General features: G+C 38.7%; 1 protein-coding gene across 1 annotated transcript in view; it reads left to right on the top strand.

Moving 5' to 3' along the window:
- The window catches only part of LOC138170116 (lipoxygenase homology domain-containing protein 1-like), a 657842-nt gene that overhangs the window by 388509 nt on the left and 243667 nt on the right, over positions 1-25666 (top strand). Inside the window, exons 30-31 of the mRNA XM_069099511.1 lie at positions 1908-2077; positions 22266-22485. Coding sequence (XP_068955612.1) covers positions 1908-2077; positions 22266-22485 — 390 coding nt within the window. The remainder of the gene's footprint in view (positions 1-1907; positions 2078-22265; positions 22486-25666) is intronic.

Genomic DNA, 25666 nt, shown 5'->3' on the forward strand with positions numbered 1-25666 from the left:
GGGAACAACTAAAAAGAATAATTATTTTATATAGTTGAGGTGGTAGAGGAAGAACTGATACAGAGGAATTAGAAGAGGAAAGAGGGCTGTTAGTTCTGGAACTAACATCATCTGGCATGGTTTCAAGAGGGAACAATATATTTACATCTAGAAGAGTGTTATAGTCTTCTAAATTTAGAAAGGAATAAACACTAAGGAGATAGGGAGTAGGGAGAGGACAAGGAAAGGATCCTTAGAGGGGAGGGTAAGGGAATAGGTTAAAGGAATGTAGAAAAGGCTGTTTAGATTTATGGAAATGGGAGGATAAGAGAGGGATCTTTGGGGAGGGGGTTGGTTAAGTAAAAGGAGGATAAGGAGTGGGCAGAAGTAAATTAGAGGAGTCAGGAGGGATAGGAAATAAGTGATGTGCACAAATATAAAAACAAAGATTAAGAGTAGGATCTTTTAGGGGAAGAATATATTTATGTATGTATGTCTATTATATATATATATATATATATGAATATGTGTATGTATATGTCTATATCAACATATAAATATATCCATGCTTAATTCTAGCCTTTGTTGAGGGGGGGAAAGGAGGAGGGAGGAATGGAAAAAAAAGTTAAAAGTGTACAGCAGAGAACAAAAGAAAACTTCCAAGGAAGCAAAGATGAACAGCTCTCAAAACAATGAGAGCCTTATTATATAGGATTTCTTGAAATGGAAATTTATTACTATGTATTTTGAATCCTCCCGTACATTCTGCTGTGCACATGACATGTTTTTTTTCTTATTTTCTAAAATTAAAAAAAAGGAAAAACTTGGTTGTTCCTCCAGCACTCCCCTGGCATTCTTTTACATTTGTCTCAAAGATACAGTATTCTTTTGGTGGGAACTTCTTGCTCACCTCTTTACTGGCCATAGTTCTTTTTGGTCTGCTGGGAGAATGGTTTTTTCTGTTCTTATTGTCATGTGAAGGATATTTGTGAACTTTGGCCCCATAAACATTGAGATTGGGATAGAAAGAGACCAGAAAGAAAACCTATATGGTCTTGTGCAGTCAACATACCTTTCTTCACATGTGTTTCCTTTTTCTGAAATTTCCATTCTCTGAACCTTCTTGAGACCATTGCCTATTTTTTTTCCTTAGCCATGGACCCCTTTCACAGTTATACCATGTCCTTCCTTATACAATTTATGCAGCAGCTGAAAACATTTAATACCGAGAATAACAGAGTCAAACATCTTTTTTAGCATATTGAACAAAGTACCCTATTATTTACACCATAGCTGAAACCTTTCTCTGGCCAGAATTCCCCCATATATGTTGTCTCCTGTTATAGTGTTAAAATTTTTGAGGTCAGGGACTCTCTTTACTTTTTTATTTTCATCTTCATTGCTTATCATGTGCCTAGTAATATGAAGTGCTTAATAATGTGATGTCATTAGATTGTATGCTCTTACAGCCAGTGTTCAGCATTGCTTAGCCTGGAATGCTAAGCTTGCTGTCAACAAATATTTTTTTTTCTACTCTTCTCCTGCCTCTCCTTCCTCTTCCTCCCCCCCACCTCTTCCCCTTCCTGCTATCCTTCTCCTCTTCTTTGCTTTTCTCATCCCTCTCTCTCTTTCTTCTCCTCTTCTTCATTTTTTCCTTTCTTTGGGTTGAATTGCATCCGTTGCCCAGTTTTCAAAGATCATTGCATTTTCAGTTCTTCAGTCTGAGTCTTAAGAACATTTTCAGGTATAGCATAATGTCTTTTTTCTATTCAGTAGCCTGTCTTGAATGCTAAACATTGAAAGATGTAAAGGGTTTTTGATTTATTCTCTTTCAAGTTTGTGTTTATTTTCAGTTTTGAAAGAGTGATGAATTGTGGGTAGAGTCCTAAATTCTGTCTAGTATTCAATGCCATTTTTGGTTCACTTAGGTGGAAAGTGGATCATACAAGTGAAGACAGCTGAAGATTCTCCAGAAACTGGAGAATGTAAGAGGACACTGGTGATTTATGGTTCAAAGGGGAAAAGCAGGGAGCTCCTCCTCTCACCAAGAAATCCAGGACAAGTGTATTTTCTTCCTGGAGCTACAGATGAATTCCTTGTAAGTCACAAGAATATTATTTTTCCTTTATACCATAATAATCTAGCTCAAAGAGATAATTAATTGTGATTACCAAGATGTATGTACTCCACAAAGAGGTCTATAATTTAAATTTCTTTCAGGAATTTTTATAAATGTTACATTCTCCCATTTGCTTTGCGTTAACCCTGCAACATTTTCCAATTTAAAAGAATGGTGATATCTGGTGTTCTCTCTCATTTAATTCCTATGATTAAAAAAATAAATGACATTTCTATGGATTTTTGCAGTTTGCAAATTGTTTGCTTGCTTAACCCTGTGAGGGAGACAGTAGAATGACGACACCCCTATTTCACAGACGAGGAAATTAAGAAGCAGAAATATAAAATAATTGTTTTAAGCTCCTAAGTGGTGGTGGTAGGGGCGATAATGGCAAATCTAAGCCTTCTGACTTCCAGTCTAGGGCTTTTTTGGTCCATCCATCCATTCATTCATTCAGCATGCACCTAGGATGTTTCCACCACTGTGTATACTGTATCACAGTACTTCTTTAATACATCTGACCACCATCATCTGTACTATTTATTTAGTTTATGTTAGTGTGTGTGTATGTTTTCCCATGCTAGATGAGAAACTAATTAGTTTCTTAATTAGCCCTTGCTTACATTTTACAAATAGAATTTATATATTAAGCAAAGAACTGAAGAGCTTTTGACAATAAGTATATATCTTTATCTGCTTTGAGATTTGCCAACCACTTCCCTCATAACCACCTTGTAAGGTATTGTAGGTAATGTAGAGTATTATTAGGTAGTGTAGGAATTATTATCTCCATTTTACACATAAGGGGACTGAAGCTCAGGAAGGTAAAGTGACTACCAAGGTCACACAGTAAATTTCAGAACCAGGTTCTAAACCTAGATCCCTCTGGCCACAAGGTCAAAGTGTTTGCTATACCACAGTGACCTGTTAGAGCACATGGAGTCTAGTACCTCCTGTAGAGACAAACGTAAGAAAACAGACTCCTTGTGAGGCACATGGGAACATTCACTTTGTCACATATAACAGCATATTCCTTCGTGCTACTGCTGCTATAGTCCAACAAGTCATCCTCCAAAATAAAGTCAACAGAAGCAAAGTTATATGCATTTGCTACCTTCAGAACTTATGCTATTTTTGTGTCTTTGAATGGACCTTCCCTTAGTATTAATATATACAACAAACAGTGTAAAAGAAAGGTTTCTGGTTCCATGTATACTCAGAAGGGTTCAGGCTTCAGAATAGTCAATGGCAGTTGTCAGAGCACACCCTTGCGTGGTATATAAAGTCCTGTGAACCATTTACCAGAGTACAATTTCAAGTTCACTCAGTCACATAACCCAATATGTTGTCTAGAATGGTATGGAACCTGAAAGTAGAAGAAAAACATTTTTAGTGCCATTGAATAAGAGGTTTTGATTAGAGTGTAAGACCACTGAATCGTGGTTTGGGAGGCAACGGTGTGACAAAATGTCCACAAGTGTCTTACTTTTAGTTGTATTGGGCCACGAGTATGTTACATTTGAATGTAATGAGGCATCCCACTGGCTGCTTACTCAATGAATCTCCACAATTCTGATCTATGTCTAGGAAGATGTAATGCATTTCCCCCTTAGTGCCTTATGATGTTGTTTCTGTCCTTGGAGTCAAAATCCTAATATTCACCATTTGTTTTCCTCTCTGAGGCTATTTCTTCCTGAACTATTCATGATATTTTATGTTTGTTAGAGAAAATAAACAGAAACAGCAGCATCAAACATAAAAAGTAGTAGTATTTTTAGGGGAAGCTTTGGAACACATTCTAGTTAGAAAAAGTCCAATCTGTATGCTGTATATTCTGTCATCTTATTCCCTCCTTATTTGTCGATTAGTATTTGGACTTTGAATTTTCAATTCCAAAAAAAGGATACGGGGGAAACTTAGAATATCACTTTTAAATTTGGGGGACAATGATGCTGTCATAATGAATAGAGACTAATTGACTCAGAGGGGAAGTAAGCAGTTGGCACTAACATAATCTCCAGGGATCAATAGTGTATTTAGCAAAGTTGCATTCTCTCAAAGCCTATTTCTGTATGTGTGAAAACTTTTTAATGATAAATAATTGGATAGTTTTGAATAAGCTGGTAATCAAATAAGAAAGAATTATAGCACAAAATAATATATTTGATGAAAACATCTCTAATTTATTTGAGTTTACCTCAAAATAAAAATTATGTGGGTTGTTAATTTATTGGCTACCGTTAATATCAGGACCTTATTTTTTTTGGTTATCAGGTAATCTTTGACATTAATCTTATTAGATTGCATGCTACCTTCACTCTACTTTTTTTCCCTGAAAAGGAATAGATTCAAGGAATGGAGAGATTATTTTACAAGGAAATCAGTGCTTGATACAAGCCTTCCTTGTATAGATTACTCTGATATTTAACATATGAAATAAGAGAAGAGGTAACATGTAAGGACTGTAACCTTGGCATGAAGGGCAAAAGAATGGAAGGAACCATAAGAGTGGTCATAGGATACTTTGATGGATCTACTCTCTTCTTGGTATGGGCATTCTTCCAACAATACAGATTGTAATCCAACCATACCTCATCCTGTATGACTCTTGTTCATTTCCTCCTGTAAATAGTCCACAGGGGACCCAACCAAAGATTTGGAGACCTTTTCTTGGCATTACCTGGAGATTAGTGGATCACATGGACTGTCTATCAATTACAGGGAGAAAACAAAGTTAAGATTGCAGAGCTGAAACTATAAAATTAAGACCACCATTTCCTGAGACACCCAAATGATACCCACTTTACTCTTGGTTCCATTCCCAACTCTCAGGGCTTCTCCATTCTCTTGCCATCAGCCTTCTCACCCTTTAGATGCCCTCATCCTGAAGCCCCGAGTCTTGATTGGTGAAGTTCTAGTTCCACTTCTCATTGCTTGACATCTGGCCAACAGCCTTAACCCCGTGTGGGGGAAATTTCCTCCTTTGTCCCCTTCTAGCTTTACTTTATGTGTTGCCTTTTCCCTGTTTTGTTTGCTTATATTTGAATTTAGCATAACACTTGCCACACAATAAATACAAAATAAATATTATATCTACATATCTATCACCTGAGGTCAAATTGCCATTTATTAAATCTCCATTTTCCAATGGGGTTACACAAACACATCCTACTTGGATAATCACTTTGTCGAGCCCCTTTTAATTTTACACACACACACACATATTAGGTCTCACCTTGTATAGTTTAGGGGCTGCTTAGATTCCATGACATTAGGCTTTGCTGGGTTTCCTTCTGTTATCAGGTGGCTCCTTTTCATTCTTCTTTATCAAGTTCTCTTCCTGATCCCACCCTCAATCACAGATGGCCCTCAAGGTTGATGAACCAAATATGGACCAAGAAGCTATCACTTTTTCATGTGTTCCAGTTCCATATTTAGCAAGAATGATAATAGAGATGTGATTCAGTTTCACCAGAAGTATATCAACTTGCTGGTCACTGAAACAAATGACTCGCAAGGAGTACTAACAGTTAAATAAATGTTTGTAGGTGGTCTAAAGAATCGTGTAATTCTTATCACAGTCTGTGTCTTTTTTTTACTACTCCATCACTATCACCATGGAAACAACAGGGGGCTCTCAGGGATTGAGGGCCATTTATGTATTTCTGTCTTTTCTCTGAATTGCTGCAGCCTAAAAAAATAATCACCAACTAGAGACCATCTTCCTGGTAATGAACTTCTTTGAATTTAACTATATTGGTTCTCGGATAGCAGAAATAGAATCCATTTCTGGACCTTTAATTGAAGTTGTTCCATCTTTGTGGAACCTGTCAGAGAACCTGCACATTGTGATGAGTCATTGGAATAGGACTTCAGGAAAGAAGAGGATTGAAAAAGCAGTCAGTTATTAAACACCTTTCAAGGACAAGTATAAAATAAAGGGTTGATGAAGGTACCATTTATGACTGAAGAACCAGGGAAGGAGTCACATAGGATGAATGAGCGTGTGTGTAGGTAGCTAGGTGACACAGTAGACAGAGTACTGACCTTGGAGTCAGGAAGATCTGGGTTCAAATTCTGATCTCAGACATTTACTAGCTGCATGACCCTGAGGAAGTCAATTATTATGTTTGCCTCAGTTTCCTCATCTGCGAAATGGAGAAAATAATAGCACCTACCTCTCAGAGTTGTTGTGAAGTTCACATGAAATGTCCTTAAAGTGCTTAGCACAGTACCTGTCATGCAGTAGGTGCCATATAAATGCCTATTCTCTTCCCCTTCTCTGTGCATATCTATAATGTATAAATATATATGCATATATGTTGATCTATATCCATATATATCATAAGCCTCAAAAAAGTTCTATCTATCCATCTCTCTATCTTTATCACCTGAGTTCAGATATCCATTTATTAAGTTGTCATTTTTCAGTGGTGTTGCACAAACATACCGTACTCACAACATCCCTTTGTAGTGTCCCTTTTAATAAAAAATCAGTTATCATCCATATATACATATATTATGTGTATATTTACATAAAATGCATTAAATAGCAATAACATTTACCTATAATATATGGATGAATAATACACGCCATATAAGTATACAGCATAATATACATATGTATATGCATACATTTGCATTATGCATACATGTACGTATATTTATATTTTATATACATATATGGCATGTGTTATTTATCTCTATGTATTGGATTAAAATTATTGATATATAACATATTAAGTGTATTATATACATTTGTGTTGTATACATTTATGGATGGCAACTGATAATTTTTTAAAATTAAAAGTGTTGGTTGTTGTCCTTTGTTCTCTAAAAGGACCATAATGACATCACTCTGTTGGAGTCAAGGTACAGTGTGTCCACTTGAGGCTGATCAGACCAATATGAGGTCAGAAGGCTCTACCACAGGCTGGCTACAAATAATCCATGTGAACATTTGGAGTGTGTATGTCTCTAAACATGCACATCTCACCTTCCTTTTGACCTGTTGAAATTCTGCTTTGCTCATAGAGCACAGCACCTTCTTTGATACAGTTACACCATAATTTTTGGTCTTTTGCCAGCGTCTCCCATGTCATGCAATTGATTCCAATGTTCTTCAGAGAAACCTTCAAAGTGTCCTTCTATCATTTCTTCTGACCACCATGTGAATTCTTCCCTTGTGTGAGTTCTTTTAACTGAATCTTTTAGGCATACACACGTTTAGCATTTGAAAAACATGGCCAGTCCATCAGAATTGTGCTCTCTGCAGTAAATGAAAATTAAAAGTAATGATCTGAGTAGGATGTGTTTGTGCAGCACCACTGGAAAATGGGAACTTAATAAATGGCCATCTGAACTCAGGTGATTTTATATGTATGTATATGGACACACATGTATATACATTTATGCACACATATGCAAACACACACACACACACATATATATATATATACACACACACACATACACATGCATTACACCTTGAAATAAAATGTTATATTTTTGGAAATTTCAATATAATGACCATATTGAAAATATAATGAAAATTTTGAGCCTAATGACCATCATAAAATTATGGAAAATGAGAGACCACTCTTCTGGGCCATTCAGCAACCTTGAAGTTTCCAGATAGTAGATTCACCATGATATGCAAGAAAGCAGTCACCAAACCTACGAAGACAGTCTTATAAGATCTACACACAGAATCAAAGCAACACGACAGCTCTCTGTCACTACCTACCAGTGTAGACATTCCACTCTTGGGTGGCCCAGGCCAGAGCCTTGGACACCAGATTGGCCGACATCAGGACTTTATTTAGGTGTAGAGCATCTGAAATACAGTTTGCCTCCATATACTCCAAATCGTCTCAGTTTTTACCATCTTGGAAAAAGACAAAGGTTCTGGGGCTGAATATGAGTTTCAGTCAGGTCCTGGAGGACTCGAAGCAAGTACATGGTATAGTAGATGGAATGCTGGGCCTGGAGTCAGGAAGACCTGAGTTTAAATCTAGTCTTGACCACTAACTGTGTTACCCTGAGCAAGTCATTTGACCTCTCTGTTTGCCTTGATTTTATTAACTGTAAAATGGAGATAATAATAGCACCTATCTCATAGGGTTGTTGTGAGGATAAAGCACTTAGCATAGTGCCTGGTACATAATAGGCACTGTTACTACTATTGCTGCTGCTTCTGCTACTACTACTAGTACTACTACTACTGCCATTACTACTACTACTACTACTACTACTACTACTACTACTACTACTACTACTACTACTGGTACTACTGCTGCTGCTGCTGCTATTGTCAACCTACTCAGATACTGTAATGCCAAGCAAAGGCAGTTTCCCAAGGTTCAAAATACCAGCATAGCTGCTCTCCATTTTATTCAGTGACAAATTAAGAACAGAGAAAATTAAAATATAGCATAGTTCAAAATACAGCATTCACCAAGTGTAATTCAATAATTCCCAAGTACTACTCCACCCCTGGACATTATAATTCATTTAGTCAATCCCAAAGACCCTCTTCTAAGTAGTACTCCACCCCTAGGCAGTACATTCATTTAGTCAACCACAAAGCACAAAAAAGACAAAATTTCTCAATCCTTGGATCACAGCTGAATAGGCCATCTACCCCAGAGTTACAACAAGCTTAAGCACAGCATTTAATACCCAAAGAGAGGTCTTTTCTTAATCTTGACCTGAGGCAAGTTCTCAGCAATCTTTTTTCCTGGGGAGACAAAGCTTAGCAAGGCCACAAGATACATAGCCAGGGTCCTTATTAATTCATTCACTGTCTGCAGAACAGTCTCAGGACCCCTGAACCAACAGCAAGGTTCCAGGACCTCTGCAATAACAGGATTGTCCTTCACCAGTGGATAAATCTGGCAAAACAACATCAAAACAGACAGACAAAGTACAAGCATAACAGCCATGTCTCCTCAGTCCTTGGCAGCTCTGGGTGGCAGCTCTCAAAAGTCCTGGACAGTTCAAACTGGCCCTCAGCAATCCTCTCTGTCTCTCTGCCTCCATGATGCTGCTTCCAAAAAAATTCTTCTGCCTCTCTCTCTGCTGGTACCTCTCTAAATTCACATCATCAGTTCCTCCCAGTTCAGCCCTCTCTTTTCACGTCAACAAGTCCATCCCACAAGTGGGATTCATAAGCTCTGGGTTTTAACCCAATCAATCAAAAAACCAAGCCAGTACAGGGGATCTTTAAATTCCATTACTATTACAGATACCTGCCTGCATCTCCTGTGTTCTCTGACACTGTATTAAGCTGTAGAAGTAGCTTCAGAGAGTGGGACTTGAAGCAGCCAAAGGAAAAATTGACCATGGATTCAAAAGAGCTCTAGCCCTGGCAATTGAGAGTCATTCCACACAGGGGAAGAGGTGAAGACAGCCTGCTGGGCACCATGTGAGGCAGGATGGCACTGTCTGAGAGCTGGAATTAGTCAGAGGACCTGGGCTGAAATCTTAGCTCTGCCAGTTGCTTAAAGTGAAGTTGGGCACGTCACTTCATCTTGGATTGAGTTTCCTTATGTGTAGCATGAGAAAGTTGGACTAGATGTCCTTTCAGGTCCCTTCCATTTCTAAATCTGTGGTCCTCTAGGTAAACTCCCCAGTTCTGCAGTCTCACGTAAAGTTTGAGTACCCAGGGAGATGAGGACTCCCCCACTCTAGCATGTCTTTTTGGGTCTATATGCTTAGCACTTTAGTTCACAACCCCAACAGTGTTATTGCTCTTCACAGGCAGGGTAGATAGAATATTGTTGAATTCCCAATAAAGAAGGAAAATATTTTGAAAAAGTCAATAGACATAGTTAGCTCCAAGCAGAGTCATTTTTAAGAAAGCACAGCATGAACATTAGCTACAAAGCATTCCTGCTTCCCCCAAACCTGGGACATATTCTTCTACAAATGCACTGTGTCCATGAGAAGAGCGAACCCATATTTAGAGGCCATTGGTATTTACACACATTGGCAACACAGGTGGCCAAGACAACTCACAACTCTAGTAATGCAGGGCCCCTAACATCCTTTGTAGGTGAATTTCTCCTGCTGTCTGCCCAGGACAAATATCCCTGTTTGACAGGTCATTAAGGTAGCCTCTCAGGATCTCTACTTCTTCACCACACCAATCTTGACTGCCAAGGCCAGTGCTCTCTTAAATTCATAGTCACTTTTCCTATAGGCTGCCAGAGGTCACACTCTTTGAAGCTGCTTCCAGCCTTGAGTGATTACCTCTGTTTCTGTCTAGAGAGTACTTGTCTGTTCCCTCAACTAGGATTTGAATTGTCTCTTGTCTCTTTGTTTCTCACTGACTTTCCAATTGCTAAATGAAGTGTCTCCTACCAGGCCAGATGAACTCTTTCTCTGTCTCCATCTCTCTTTGTCTCTTTCTCTCACTGAATTTCTGTTAGATGGAATGTCTCCTACTAAGCTAGATACTGTGATTGTGGGGGAGGGGCAGGAAGGAGAAACCCCTTCTTTTCTTCTTCTTTTATAAACTTTATATGCCACAAAGCCTCCATCTGGCCTGGATTCTTGAAATCTTTCAAACTGTTGGCAACCTTAGCTACATGAAGCCTCTAGGGTCCCATGAAGCTTCCAGGGTCCCATGCCCCATCATCACACTTCATGTTCATACTCTGTACAGGGATTGCCTGGTGTTAACACACCATTAACCCATTAATATCTCATTATCTACTATTACACACTGTGACCACATCAGCTGATGTGGGGCAAGGGGGACAGGGAGAACCAAGCCTCCTTTCTCTTACACTCTAATTCCATGACCAGGCAACCCATTATAATGTTGGTTTCACATGGGCACATAATAATAGTAGCTAAGATTTGTATAACACTTACTATGCTCCAGGCATGGTACTAAGTACTTTGTTATATAACATTTTATCTTCATAACAACTCTGAGAGTATGTGTTATTATTGTCTCTGCTTTACAGATAGGAATTGAGGCAAGCAGAGGTAAAGTGACTTGCCCAGGATTACACAGTTAGTAAGTGTCTGAGGCTGGATTTGAATTTGAGTCTTCCTGACTCTGGGCTCAGTGCTCTATATACTGTACCCCCTAGCTGTCTGAGTGACAGCCAGGAGGAAGTACAGTTAGTAAAGGCAGGATGTGAAGATCATGTTGTTGCCTTTGAGAACTGTATTAACCACTATCTCCCTGATGACTGCTGTGATATTTTAAAAGCATCTTTGCCCCGACATACACTGTGCTGACCACCCAGAAGAGATTTTGGAATCTCTTCTGCAGACACTGCTCCTTGCCTTCCATCTTTCTCCCTCCTGAATTGGTACGTTAGACCCAGAATGATAAAATCTCCAACCTCAGAGGCCATCTAGGTCATTTCATACCTGAGCAAAAATACCCTTTCTTACATTCTGAGAAATAATCGTCCGGCCTTTACTAGAAAAACTCCAGTGTCCAGAAACCCATTACTTCTTAAGGCAGCCCATTCTATTTTTGCACAATTATAATGCTTAGGAAGCTCTTTCTTACATTCAAGACCAACATGCCAGGAAATAAATCCAACCAACAAACATACTTTCAATTGTCCATAGATTTTCTGATCAATCTCAATTTATACTAGATTTTAGCACTGTAGAGAATATCATAATTAGGAACATGTCACACTTATGTATTCCTTCTCCATTGTCTAGGATGGTTTCCATCTTCTATTCCTGTCTTTTAATAATCTAAGTTGATGAATTACTTGTACATGCACATTGGCCTCATTAAATGATTCTATTTCCCTCCCTCGCCACAGCTTTTGATATATGTATATAATGTATAAAATGTATATATAATATAATATAATGTGTTTATGTATGTGTATATGTATATATATAATATTTACACACACATATAATTATCTATCTTTCTTTCTTCAGACATATTCTTTGATAGCTTTCCGTCCCTCCAGAATCCATTTCTACTATAGAATTTTAGGCTTTGAGATACTACTTATCCTAGAGACTGCTAGATGGTTCAGTAGGTAGAATTTTAAACTTGGAGTTAGGAAGACCTGAATTCAAATCCATCCTCAGACTCTTACTAGCTGTACAACTTCAGGCAAGTAGTTTAACCACTTCCAGCCTCAGTTTCCTCATCTGTAAAAAAGAGATAATAACAATGCCTACCTCATAGAGTTGTTGTGATAATTAAGATAATATATAATACATTTTGCAAGCCGTAAAGTTCTATGTAAGTGATTATTATTATTCTGGAAACCATCAAAATATTTTTGCCCTAAATCTAGCACCCAAGTTTAACTATGCCTTCTTTTTCTTTTACTCTACAAAAATATTCTAATATGGAGTGGTTTCTGCTCCTGGAGGCTACAATTATATCCACTTTACCAACCAGCCACTGCTTCCTTCTGTTGGTAAGAACTTGATCTAGAATTTCCTCTTGCTCATTCTCCTTTTGAAAGATGGAATTATAATTAAGGGAAAATCAAGAAATTATTAGGTGATCTACTTTTAAGCAAAAAAATTGAAGTAATTCATCATCACTATCTCATATGTCTATGCCAGGCTTGTAGTATTTTACTCCAAATTCTCATTACCCACCAATCCTCTTTCTGCTGAGATGGTCTGTATCATATCCCAGTGACCATACCGTTTATGTTTTGGGTTTCATTAGCTTTTAATCCAATGCTTCCCATCATGCTTTCCTTTTCTGGTTACTGGATTTTGCCCCCTCAAAATATCGTTTTCTTTTCTTTTTGAGGGGGGAAGGCAAGGCAGTGGAGGTTGACTTGCCCAAGGCAGCTAATGTATACGAGGTTGGATTTGAACTCAGGTCCTCCTAATTTTAGGACTGGTGCTCTATTCACTGTGCCACCTAGCTGCCCCCCAAATAACATTTTAAAATGCAATGCTATTCTGCCCTCTTTTTTACCTATCCTATTTCTTTTGTATAAGGACACTCCATAGACATATTCCAATAACGAGTCTCATCCCACCAAGTCTTGGTTTGCCTACTTTGTGTACTTGTATGTAGATATCTGAGACCAGTGGGTTTTTAAAATTGATTCTTTTCTTAGAGTTGTCTCCTGTGAATTTCTGGGTAACACTTCTATTTTCATTACTACATTGTAGTTACATTTTATAGTATCCAACTTGTGGATATTCACAGGCAGTTTTCTCCTTTCCCCTTCTTTTTAAAATCTTCTTAAAGCAGATAGGCACAATTCACTGTAATCTGACTTTATGAGGTGCTAATGACAGGCCATGAGCCTAAAAATCCAAGTCCTAGTCTCATGCACCATTTTATTTTCTTGCCAGATCAGCCTTTCTTTTCTCAAACCTGTGTCTTCTGCATTCATGGTAAAACTCCTTTGCAACTTGGGTTTTAAATTTCTTCCCTAAGACTTTGTGATTTTTAGCAATTCTTTCTAGTCCCCTCCCCCAGAGGTATTGTTTATGCTTGTATGAATCACCAGAAATGAGTGGTAGTCATCTGCTTTGCCAAATCTTGGGAGTTTCTCTCTTAAATCATCAATGCAGACCTCAAGAAGTCAGCAGAGCGCGGTTATCAAGTCAGCAAACAGCTGTCTCCATTGTACCATCTCCATCCCACTCAACCTTCCTATAAAGCAAGGAGTTATTAACTGTCACTTGCTGCTTTTCCTTCTGATGAATGTAATTTTTACCTGGGACTTTTGCATCCACACATCGTTTTTGGGAGGGCAATCAGTTGCTTCCTCCTCTTCAGGAAGAGTCTCCTACTTGTGCTTCAACATTATATATACGTTGATCCTTCTTCCCTTCCTTCTCTGTGTGATGTCCTTCCACCCTCTAACCCCCTGACCCAGATCAGAATGAGAATTTCTCTACCACTTCAGATACTTTTTAATTTCTTCTTTGTTTTCACATTGGAGGAGAAAGTATGATAAAGTAGAAAAAGAAATGACCTTGGAGTCAGAAGACCTGAGTTCAGAACCTCACTTTTCTACTACATGACTTTGGGAGAGTCACTTCACTGCAATTTATGTTACATAACCTCAGCTAGGCACTCACTGCTGCTAGGCAATCATACTATACCTCCCTGATGAACTTACTATCCCACTCTCCACCATGGCTTTTCTAAACCTTTTTATCCCTCCTCAAACCTCTCATGCTTCTCCTTCCCTCCACCCTCTTAGTAGAAAACTTCATATTTAATAGAAAAAAAATTGAGGCCATTTGCTCTGAACTCTCACCCTCTTCTCCCTTTTCCTGATCTCTTCTCACTCACTTTCCTTTGCTGTTATCACCTCACTTTTGTTTTGTGTGAAGAGGTGGCCTTACTCCCTACCTAGCATGACCCTCTAGCTGCACAAGTGATTTCATTCCATACTGTCTCTTTCAGTAGATTTCCTCTTCTCTCTAAACTGTTTGATTGAAAACATCATCTACCTAGAGTAGGTGCCTTGATTTTCTCTCCTTTAGTTTTTTTGAACTCTTATATTCCATTTTCTGACCTCATCCCACCAAAACGAATCTCTCAAAAAAAGAGTTTGCCAAATTCAATGACCTTTTCTCAGCTCTCATTCTTCTGACCTATCTGCAGCCTGTGATACTGTTGATCACCCTCTTCTCCTTGATACTCTCTCCTCTCTAGATTTTTGGGACCCTCTCCTGGTTCTCCTTCTACTTATATGACCACTTCTTCTGATTCTCCTTTGCCAGATCCTCATACAATTCATATACTTTAATCATAGGTGTTCCACTAGGTTCTGTCCTGGACCCTCCTCTCTTCTCGTTCTATACTACTTCACTTGGTGATTTCATCATCTCCCTTGGGTCTAATTACCATCCCTATACTGATGATTCTGAAGTCTTACTATCTTGCCAAAACCACCCTACTGTTCTTCAGACTTCCATGTCTAACTGTGAGACATCTCAAACTATATGTCCAATACATAGCTTACACTCAGTGTGTCCAACACATTATTCATTATCTTTTCTCCTAAAAGTCCCCCCCCCAACTCTCGTTACTCCCAAGGGCAGCACCATTATCTCAGTCTTTCAGTCTCCTACCCTAGAAATTATCCCTGACTGCTCACTCTCTCTAATCCCCCCCTTCCTTCTCTAACACTTCCACCATTTTAGTGCAGGCCCTCATCACCTCACACCTAGACTACTACAATAGCCTGCTAATGGGTCTGCCTGCTCAAGTCTTTTCCCACCCCAATTCTTTTTCTGTTCAGCTACTAAATGATTTTCCTAAAGTTCAGGTCTGATCATGTCACCCCCTACACAGTAAACTTCAATGGCTTCCTATTCCTTCCATGATCCTCTATTTGGCATTCAAAGTCCTTCATAACCTAGCCCCCTCCTTCCTTTTCAGTCTTCTTACACTTTACTCCCTAGATGGGCTATTTTTCAAATCAGTGACACTGGCGTCCTGGCTTTTTCAAGAATAAGACCCTCCATCTCTTGACTCCGGGCATTTACTGTGGCTGTCCCCCATGCTTGTAATCCTCTCCTTCCTCATCTCTCCCTGCTGGCTTTCCTGACTTCCTTTAAGTCCCAACTTGAATCCCAGAATCCAAAGGAAGCCTTTCCCAACCCTTTTTTTTTTGCTTTTTGGAGCAGTAAAGGTAGGACAATTGGAGTTAAGTGAATTGCCTAAGGTCACGGGACTAGTTTTGTGTTAAGTGTCTGAGGGCGAATGTGAACTCAGGTCCTCCTGACTCCAGGGCTGGTGTACTATTTACTGTGCCACCTAGATACCCTTTCCCAACCCTCTTAATCACTCTATGTATTCTCTATATAGCTTTCTTGCCCTACATCAAACTGTGAGCTCCTTGAAGGCAGGGATTGTCCTTTGCCTCTTTCTGCATTCTCAGTGTTTGGCACATAGTAGGTACTTAATTGTTTATTGACTGACTTACTTAACCTTCTTTCTAGGCCTATGTTTCCTCAATTTTAAAGCAAAGGAGTTTAACTAGATGATCTCTAAAGACTTTTCCAGCTTTAAATCTGTTACTAAATTCTAAATAAAGTTCTCTCTCAGTGAAGTCCTTTTTACTGTCAGTGGTTAAACAAAAATGGATAAGATGATCAGTTAGAAATGACATTAAAGGATAAGCTTTACTATCTGCTTTTCCACTATACACTTAGTACTATGGGACCTTTCCACCTGACTTGCATCAGAATTCTTCAAGCATTGTTCTCTCCCCCTCCTTCCCCAAAGCATCAAAATGTGAGCTCCCTGAAAGCAAGACACTCTCTCTTCTATATGTATCCTTAGTGCTTAGCATATTTGCACGTAAGGAGCATTTCAATATGCTTTATCATTCATTCATCCATTCACTTATTAAAGAGATACTTTATTATTCTTTCTAAGCGTTCACTTGGAGGTCAGAAGAAACTACACAAAAACACTCTCCAAGGCTCTCTCAAGAACTTTGAAATTGATTGTGGGACAAAGGAGACACTAGCACAGAGCCACGTGCACACATCAGAGAAGGTGCTGCACTCTGTGAGCAAAGCAGAATTGAAACAGCTCAAAGGAAACACAGGATTCACAAATTTGGTGAATCCACCCCAAATGTCCACATGGACTATTTGTGCCCACCTGTGGTAAAGCATTCCTAGCTCGTATTGCTCTGATCAGCCACAGTTGGACACACTGAAATTTGACGTTAGCATAGTGATGTCATTTTGGTGCTCTTCAAGAACGAAGGGCAACAACCATGACTGCCTTGAGAGATGTCCCTGATGCCCCTTTACTTTCTCTTCTAGTGGGGAGAACAGCCTATATTTTAAACAGAGGAAGTAGTTCTTTGGTTTCAGAAGAAACAAAATCCTTCCATATTTTAGCCAGCTCGTTGCAAAGTTCTCGTTCTCCGTATCTGCTGAAAGTGAAATTCTCAGTCCTTGTTCTCATTAGTACTTTTCATTGAGATATGATACCATCCCTTTCCCCGTTTCAGTTTACCTCTTGTATTATAATTCAGATTATACTCTTTATTTCCTCCTTTCTCCCTCCGATCTTTCCTCAGTTTCTGGTGGTATAGAGCTGGGAATGTTGTATGTTTTTACTGTCATGTAGTAGGTATGTTATGAACACTTATTGGTGAATTGTCCAATCAGCTTTTCATAGGTTAATCTTCTGGGATGGAGAGGGAGGGGTCAGATACCTCTTATGTTTAATCCAAGTAAAATAATTTGATATTTGTACCTTTTGAAGGGGGTTTCTCCTCCCTGTGCCCCCTTTCAGTCCTCTCCACCATATTCATAAACTGAGAGTCAATCCAAAGTAATTTTAAAAACCAAGCAATATCAGAATGTATCTTCTCTTAGGCTCTTTTCAGTAAGAAGTTAGCTTACTAACAGTGGAAAATATCATAAAGTGACTTAAAACCATAAGCATGGGAAACTAAAGGAAAACCGGTCCTTTTAACAACAGTCACAGTTCTTGGCTGCAGTGAGATTAAAGAAAAGTGACTTCTATTTATTTACTCATTGCTTGTGTCTACTACATATAACCAGATATGTTCTGTTGGAGAGGGAAAATATATTCTTGAAAGTGCCACTGACAAACATCTTTTTATTAGAGAGATTCCTCTATCGTAGGGGATGATAATGAGGCATGCTATGCCAAAATGAGCAAGCTAATGTGTAAGAACCATTTCAAAACTAAGCTGAATTTTAAATTTATTGTTCTTGAAGTGTGTGTGTGTGTGTGTGTGTGTGTGTGTGTGTGTGTGTGTGTGTGTGTGTGTGTAGGATTCAGCAGGCACCCTGATCAATTGATTTTTTTCCCCAGCTTTAGTAATATAATCAGAGAAAGTACGGTTCATATAACAAAATAAAATGTCAATGTGTTAAAGAAAGTGGAAAGCCATGTTTATAGCCAATTACTCTTTCAAAATGTGAAGAAGTTTTTCCTCACAAAATTGAAGGGACAACTTGCCATTGACTGGCTAAAGATGGGCCAGATTACTGATGGAACATAAAAAGCAAGCTTGACAGCTTTGAAATAGTTAAGGCAATAAAGAGCTTTTAGGAGTGTGACCCTTGACATTCTGGATGAAAGCCACTTACGTAGGAAGAACTCAACTCTTGAGAGGAATTTTCTTTGCCTCTTGAGCTGGAGGAGATTTCTCTCTCCATATTGATCATGATGTAGTAAAGCTACTTACCAAGTAAGAGACACTAGACCCAGGGTGTTGGAGGGAGGGAGAAGAGGAGGGAGGGAGAGTCAGAGACAGAGAGAGAAGAGAGAGGAGGAAAGCAGAGGAAAGGGGAGGAGAGAGAGGGAGAGAGGGAGGGAGGGAGAGAGAGAGACAGGGAGAGAGAGGGAGAGAGAGAAAGATAGACAGAGAGAGAGAAAGAGAGAGAAACAGACAGAGAGACAGAGAGACAGAGACAGAGAGGGGGAGGGAGGAAGAGAGAGAAGGAGGTAGGGAAGGAGGTAGAGAGAGGAAAGAAGAAAGAGGAAGAGAAGTGCAAGGGGAAAGGGGAAGGGAAAAAGGGAGGAGATGGGGAAAGGGCATGGGAAGGGGAATGGGAAGAGGAAGAAGGGGAGGAGGAAAAATAGGAAGAGGAGGAAGAGAGGAGAGGAGAGGGAAGGAGAAATGGGAGTGGGAGTGTGGGAAGGAAAGGGGAGACAGAAGAGGGAGGGAAAAGGAAAAGAGAGGGGAGGAAAACAAGGAGAAAAAGAGATGAAAGGGGAGGGAAAAAGAAAAGATAGACAGAAAAACAGACACAGAGGGAAACAAAATAAGTGGAGGCAGCTCTAAGGAGTATATAACCTCTGCCAGGAGAGAGCTATTCATGGCAGAAAAAAAGCGAGTTAGCCCTGGCTGATAAGTCAGTCTTTGGGAAGGAGCAGGTCCAGAGATTCCAGCTGAGCAATCTATCCAGCAGAGACCCTGTGGCCAGAGAGGAGCAGCATGAGGGGAAAGGGGATGTGAGCTCTCTAACACTGGAGGCATGAATTGTCTGGGGTAGATGCTTTCTCTCAACCTGTGTGCACTAGGTTTGTCCGTATTCTTCCCACTGATTCTATATGTAGTTGTGGATGGCTGTGCTCCAAATTTATGAAAGGAATAATTTGTAACTACTGTTCTTACTTTGCTCTGAGCTAATTATGTCTATTGGCTGCCTATTAAAGGGACACACGCTACTAGAGCTCATGAACTATATGGTTTCAGGAGTGCATATTCAGAAAATTCCTTTAACCCTGGGCTAGTAGCTACCCCCTGTGGAGCCAACCTATGAATATCAAATTGCAGTAGTCCAGAAGGGGCACAGCATTCTGCTCAACTAGGAATAATAGGCTCAAGAATGTAAGCCAAGTTGCAAAGTCTAACACTGCTTATAAAAGAACTGAACTTTAGCATTTCTGTCAAAAACATATTTAAACAACACAGAGATATGATACGCTCCCCTTGATGCCATACGCTTGCTTGGGAATATGAATTACATTTTTTTGGTCCCAAAGGGCAAAAAAAGAGCATCAACCCTTAAAAATCTTTCTAGCTCTGAATTATACCCTTTGGAGTTATGCATGATTTTATCAAAGTCATTTTCCTATTTTCAATTGATATTATAAAAATTACATTTTCATTTTCATAATTTCTCCCTAAATTTCCCAAATACGTTCATGACAATTTGGTGGCCGGATTCCTATCCAAAATGCATTATCTCTGATCATAAGCAAATGGTGCGCCTTCAGGGGGAAGCACTGTACGACTAAGGAGGAAACTCTGAGTGTAGTTGCAATTCCCTGGTGTCTTCTTTGTGTGAACTCACCTCACCTCTTTCGGTTAAATTTGCCTTGATTCTGACCTGCCACCCAGGGACAATGTAGTTACCAGGTAATTGGAGTTCTTAAGGGGGAACAGAGGCTCCTGACCTCCTTATGGCAATTCTCTTTATCTACACAAGATGATTTGTGGGACACAGCAGGGTCAAGGTTCTATTGCAACTGAGGTACTATCTTCAGAGCTGGAGCCATAGAAGTCACACTATTTCTGCCCAGAAAGCAATAGAAGCAGCCTAATAAGAAAATACTCAATGTAGTGTAATGGAAAGAGCCCAGCCTAGGTCAGATGTCCTAGGTTTAAATCCTACCTCTGCTATTTATCAACCTTTTTATCTTAGTAATGTGTAATGTTAAAAGTTTGAAAGACATAATTTCTGAAAAATTAGTCATTTCATTAATAATGCTAGCATTTTAATAAAAAGAGGTCAGTGGACTCTGGAATGCCAAAGACAATCATGATGGTGGGTTCACTTTTGGAAGATGAGTGTTCCTGAGAGTGGCAATCAATTCTGTTTGGTTTACAAGCAACGAGAGAATTAATATTACAATGAGCGTCTGGACCTATTCTAATGAACTTTGATGATGTCATTTGCTTCTATGTTACTCCAGCCTTGGGCAATTCTAAACAAAGAATTTATCCTCACCTAAATCTGAAATGTTTTCCTCACCTGGGTAGTATCTGAACAAAACTGTTAAGAAAGTGAATACAATCTCATTATCAGTAATGTCCTTCAAGATACTGAACTTTGAAATGGCACTATAGAAAATGGGGAAACTCTGCATCTCCACAAATCTTTGATTATTGATAATAACTTCTCTAAGACAAGTCATGAACCTCCTCTCTCAGCTTCATTTTTCTCACCTGTAAAATGTTGGAATTGGACTAGGTGATATCCAAGGTTTCTTTCAACTTTACATTTCATGATCCTTAGGCTGGGTTTTCATAGAGGATTGATGGGGACAGAGTTTCCAGAAATAATAATAGTAATTAATAATAATAATAATAATAATAAATAGCTGCCATTTTTATACATCTACTATGTGTCAGGCCCTGTGCTAAGTGCTTTACAAATGTTATTTTATTTGATCCTTACAACAGTCTTGGGAGTGCTATAATAATCTCCATTTTACAGATGAGGAAGCTGAGGCAGGGTCATATAGCTAGTGAGTTTTATAGATAGACTTTGAACGCAGATTTTCCTCACTCTAGGCTCAGTATGTTGTCCACTGAGCCAGTTGACTCCCCAATCAATGCCTATTCATGAGGGGAAGCTCTGCTATTTCTCACATATAAAGAAAAGAAAGGAAGGAAGGAAGGAAGGAAGGAAGGAAGGAAGGAAGGAAGGAAGGAAGGAAGGAAGGAAGGAAGGAAGGAAGAGAGAAAGAAAACTGTAATTTCTATTCCCTCCCTAAACCACTTAGAAAAGTATAAATTATCCCTCTGGGTAGTCCAATCCTGATGAATCATGTTTCATTTCTTCCTCTATTAAAATGCTAAAGCATTAACTTCTATTCCATGTACTTTCATAACATGTTACAACGACAGTTCAGTAATTATTTTATGTTGATTGCCTTTTATGCCAACTGATTCGTGGCACCTTTTAAGGATCGTAATTAGTAAGCACAGTGTTGTGTTATTGGGGGGGAGCAGTAGAGTACTAGATGTGACATTAGCAAACCTGGGTTCAAAGCCAAATTCTGCTATTTACCTATGTGACTTGAGAACTTGTTATCTCTGAGCATCACATCTGAATATGTAAAAGGAAACAGGTGAATCAGATTAGTAATGCCTTCTAAATCTAAGCCCCACAATCAATCCCTGAGTGATGTGTGGAAGGACAAAACGGTATAGTGGGAAGAACGTCACGCTAGGATACGTGGGTTCTAATGCTGGCTCTGCTCTTCGTCAGCCTAAGGACCTCAGACAAGTCAGCCTACTTTTCTGGAATTCGGGTCACTCATTTGTAAGATGAGAGTGTTGGACTGGCCAATCCTTCAGGTCTGTTCCAAATCTAAGCTATCACGAGAACTGCTATTTAGTATCAGAAAGCAGATTTTATGAAGAAGAATGAATGAACAAGCTTTTGTTAATGCAAGGCCCTGGGAATACTTAACTAACATTAGCAAGCTTAGCATTTTCTTATATTTGTCAGAAAAAGGCAATATTTTCTTACAACAAGAAATTAATAGAATGAGAATTTTTTTAAAGGGGATCATGATATGATTGACCATAATTAGGACCACAAAACACAGTCTATAAAATTAATCAGATTTTAATTGAGTTAAGTAGATATATTCTCCATAGCATCGGACAGTTTATATGACTGGTAATTTGTTCATTTTCCTCAATGCTCTACATTGTAGATTGAAATTGGAGATGTTGGTGATGTGTACAAGATTCGGGTCAGCTGTGATGATTTGCCAGGCTTTGAGAGTTGGCATTTGAAATCTTTTCACATAGAGGAGCTACAGACCAAACAAGAAATGAACTTTGACTGTAACTGCTGGTTCTCTCTTAACAGAGAAGATGGGGAACTGGTGAAAGAATTCCCTACAGAGACTAAGGACCAAAACCCTTTACCAGGTAAAATAAAATAATAACAATAATAGGTAGAAATACAGGAGCAATATGAACAGGGCTTTGAAACCAACTCAATGCAGAAAGTATTTCATTTTATGATTTTTCTCTGCCCTTCATATCTCTAAAGTCATGATGTTCTCTCAGGCTACGGAGAAATGTGGCTCTAGACAATTTTAATGACAAATAGAATTTAATGTTTGTTCAGTACTGTATGTACTTGTAAGTGTACAAAATCCCAATTATGTGATTAAAAGATAAGGCTCGTCATTCAAAATTGTAAAAAAAAATGTTGTTTTGTTAGTCTTTAGTTTATCATAGCCTGAATTATTGAGACCTATATGAAAAGTAATTGTTGTCATGCAATGATGGTTATTTCATTCCAAAAGATGTTTACACAATGCCTTAACTATTCTTGTCATTATTAAAATATAGCAGAACACAGTGTTCAGTTAGAAAGTGGGAATAGCTAAATTGATGCTAAGTTTTGGAGTAGAGTTAGGAAGAGTCTGTCAGCTCTCTGACACTGCTTAAATAAAGTTCTGTAAGATAAATTAACATAATTATTTGCAAATCTGAAATCTTGAGTTAGAGTTTCCTAATGCCAAGTCTCTTCTCTCTGGTAAATTCTGTTGCATAGGAGATGATGCAAAGGATCCATGCTTTGACTATTAAATGGCTTTCAATTTGAAATAAGTATTCTAGTTGACATCTGATATCATTTACATGTCTTTCTCTATCCATCTTTCCCTAGTTGGTACCATGCCCCCTCTAAGATTAGCCTCTGTTTACAATGTATATATAGCATATGAGCATAGTTATTTATTTCCATGTTGTTTCCTCCATTAGAATGGGAACTTCCTGAGGGCAGGTAGTTCTGCTTTTTTTTTGCATCTCCCTCACACAGCAGATATGTGCTTAGCACTAGTGAGTACTTAATAAATACTTGTTAACTAACTCATACACTGTATGTTTACTATGTATCCACCACCTAGCTTTGCTTTCCACCAGTCACAAATTGCTTTAGATCAGAATCAAACAATCACAGAACCTCAGGGATAGAAGTTCACTGAGGTCAAGTGATTGAATTCAATAAGGGCAGTTATGTATTCTTTTATTATTTCCTTACTAATCTTGGGTATCATCTATCCCTTTTAGCAATTTTTTTGTTATTTCATTTGTTATATATAGCAAAGTTCATTCTATTTGGTCTAGAAAACAGAAGCAAAGTAAGAGATGGTCAGATCGGCATTCTCTCTATCAGTTATACTGATCCTTTTTGTCCCAAGCAATAGTTCTATCTTTTTCTTCTATCTTCAAATTTAAAAAAAAGGGCAATAAACAAGAACAAAAGAGTCCAACCCTTTTTGTGTTGTCCTTTAAGGACATTTTCCTCACTGGATTTAGATAACTTTGAGCTTTAGCATTCCTGACTCCACTATAGAGGATGATGTTACATTTTGGTATTTCCTCTTCATTTCCTGTCCTTGCTTTCATCATCTATACATCTTTTAAACTTTTCATTTAGTTGATGAATCTTCTTTGCATTTAAAACTTTCCCCTTTCCTACTCATTGGAATTGCTTCCCTTTGTTTTTTCAGAAGTTCATTTCGACCATCACTGTGGCAAGACAATCCTTTTACACTTCCCCCAATAACTATCCTGCTCCTGATAGCAGCTTTCCAAACCTTTTTATCCTTCTTTAAACTTCCCATCACATTCCTTGCCCCCTCCCACCTCAGCTGAGAACCTTGCCTCATATTTTACTGAAAAAATTGAATCCAGATACCGAGTTCCTTATTTTCCCTCCTCCTTATCTTATATCACTCATATATCTTTTACCATTGTCTCCTTTACTTTTGTCTGAAATGAAGAGGTGGCCCTTGGCCTTTGCAAGGCAGAGTCCTCTATTTGCACAAGTTATACCATCCCATCTCTTCTCCAACATATTGCCACCTTTAACAATACCTCTCCCTACTAAGCTTCAATCTTCCCTTGTCTTCTGGTTGCTTCCCTACTGCCTACAAATACCCCCCTGTCTCTCCTATCCTCAAAAAATCCTCACTGGATTTGACCATCCCTGCTAGCAATTATCCCATATCTTTTAACACCTTCTTGGCTAAACTTTTTTGAAAAGATATTTTTATAAATTGTATCTCTACTGTATTTCCCTTCACCTTCTTAATTCTATGAAGTCTGTCTTTTGACATCATAATTCAACTGAAACTGTTCTCTCTAAATTACCAATGATCTCTTAATTGCTAAGTCTAATTCTCAGTTCTCATCCTTCTTCACCTCTCTAGCCTTTGGCATTGTTGATCACTCTCTTCTTCTCAATACTCTCTTGACTCTTTATATTTTTTGATACTGTTATCTCCTAGTTCTTCTTCAGTCTGTCTGACTATGCCTTCCCTTCATTTAGGCTATGCCCACTAACCATGGGTGACTGCCAGAATTCTATCCTAGGCCTTCTTCTCTTCAGTCTCTATATTATTTTCTTGGTGATCTCATCAGTTCCCATGGATTCAATGATCATTTCTATGTAGATGATTCTCAATTCTACTTATCTAGATCTAACCTCTTTCTTTTTTTCTCTTTTTTATTTTTTAGTTTACATCATTAATTACCACAAGATTTTGAGTTACAAATTTTCTCCCCATTTTTCCCCTACCTACCACCCCAAAACAGCGATTCCACTGAATATCCCCTCCCCCAATTTGCTGTCTCCTATATCTTCCCCCATCACCCCTCTGACTTTCTAGTAGGGCACGGTGAATCTCTGTGCCCCATGCCTATATATCTTATTTCCCAGTTACATGTAAAATAATAATAATAATAACAATAATTTATTTTTTTTAAACATTTTATTTTAAAACTTTGAATTCCAGATTCTCTCCCTTTCTGCCTTGTCACCCACCCTTACTGGGAAGATAAGCAATTCAAGTACATGCATAGCTTTGCAAAACATTTCAATAGTGGATATATTGTAAAAGACTGACTATATTTCCCTCCATCCTATCCCACCCACAACTTGTTCTATTCTCTACTTTGATCCTGTCCCTTTTCAAAAGTGGGTGCTTCCAACTTCCCTCCCCACCAGCCTGCCCTCCCTTACATCATCCCCCCTCTCATCCCCTTCCCCCCTACTCTCCTGTAGGGTGAGATACCTTATTTAATGTGTTTGTCA

Source organism: Petaurus breviceps, unplaced genomic scaffold, assembly GCF_028583685.1.
Source record: "Petaurus breviceps papuanus isolate PSGF00001 unplaced genomic scaffold, PetGlider_PUasm1.0 38, whole genome shotgun sequence".
Classification (NCBI taxonomy): Eukaryota; Metazoa; Chordata; class Mammalia; order Diprotodontia; family Petauridae; genus Petaurus; species Petaurus breviceps.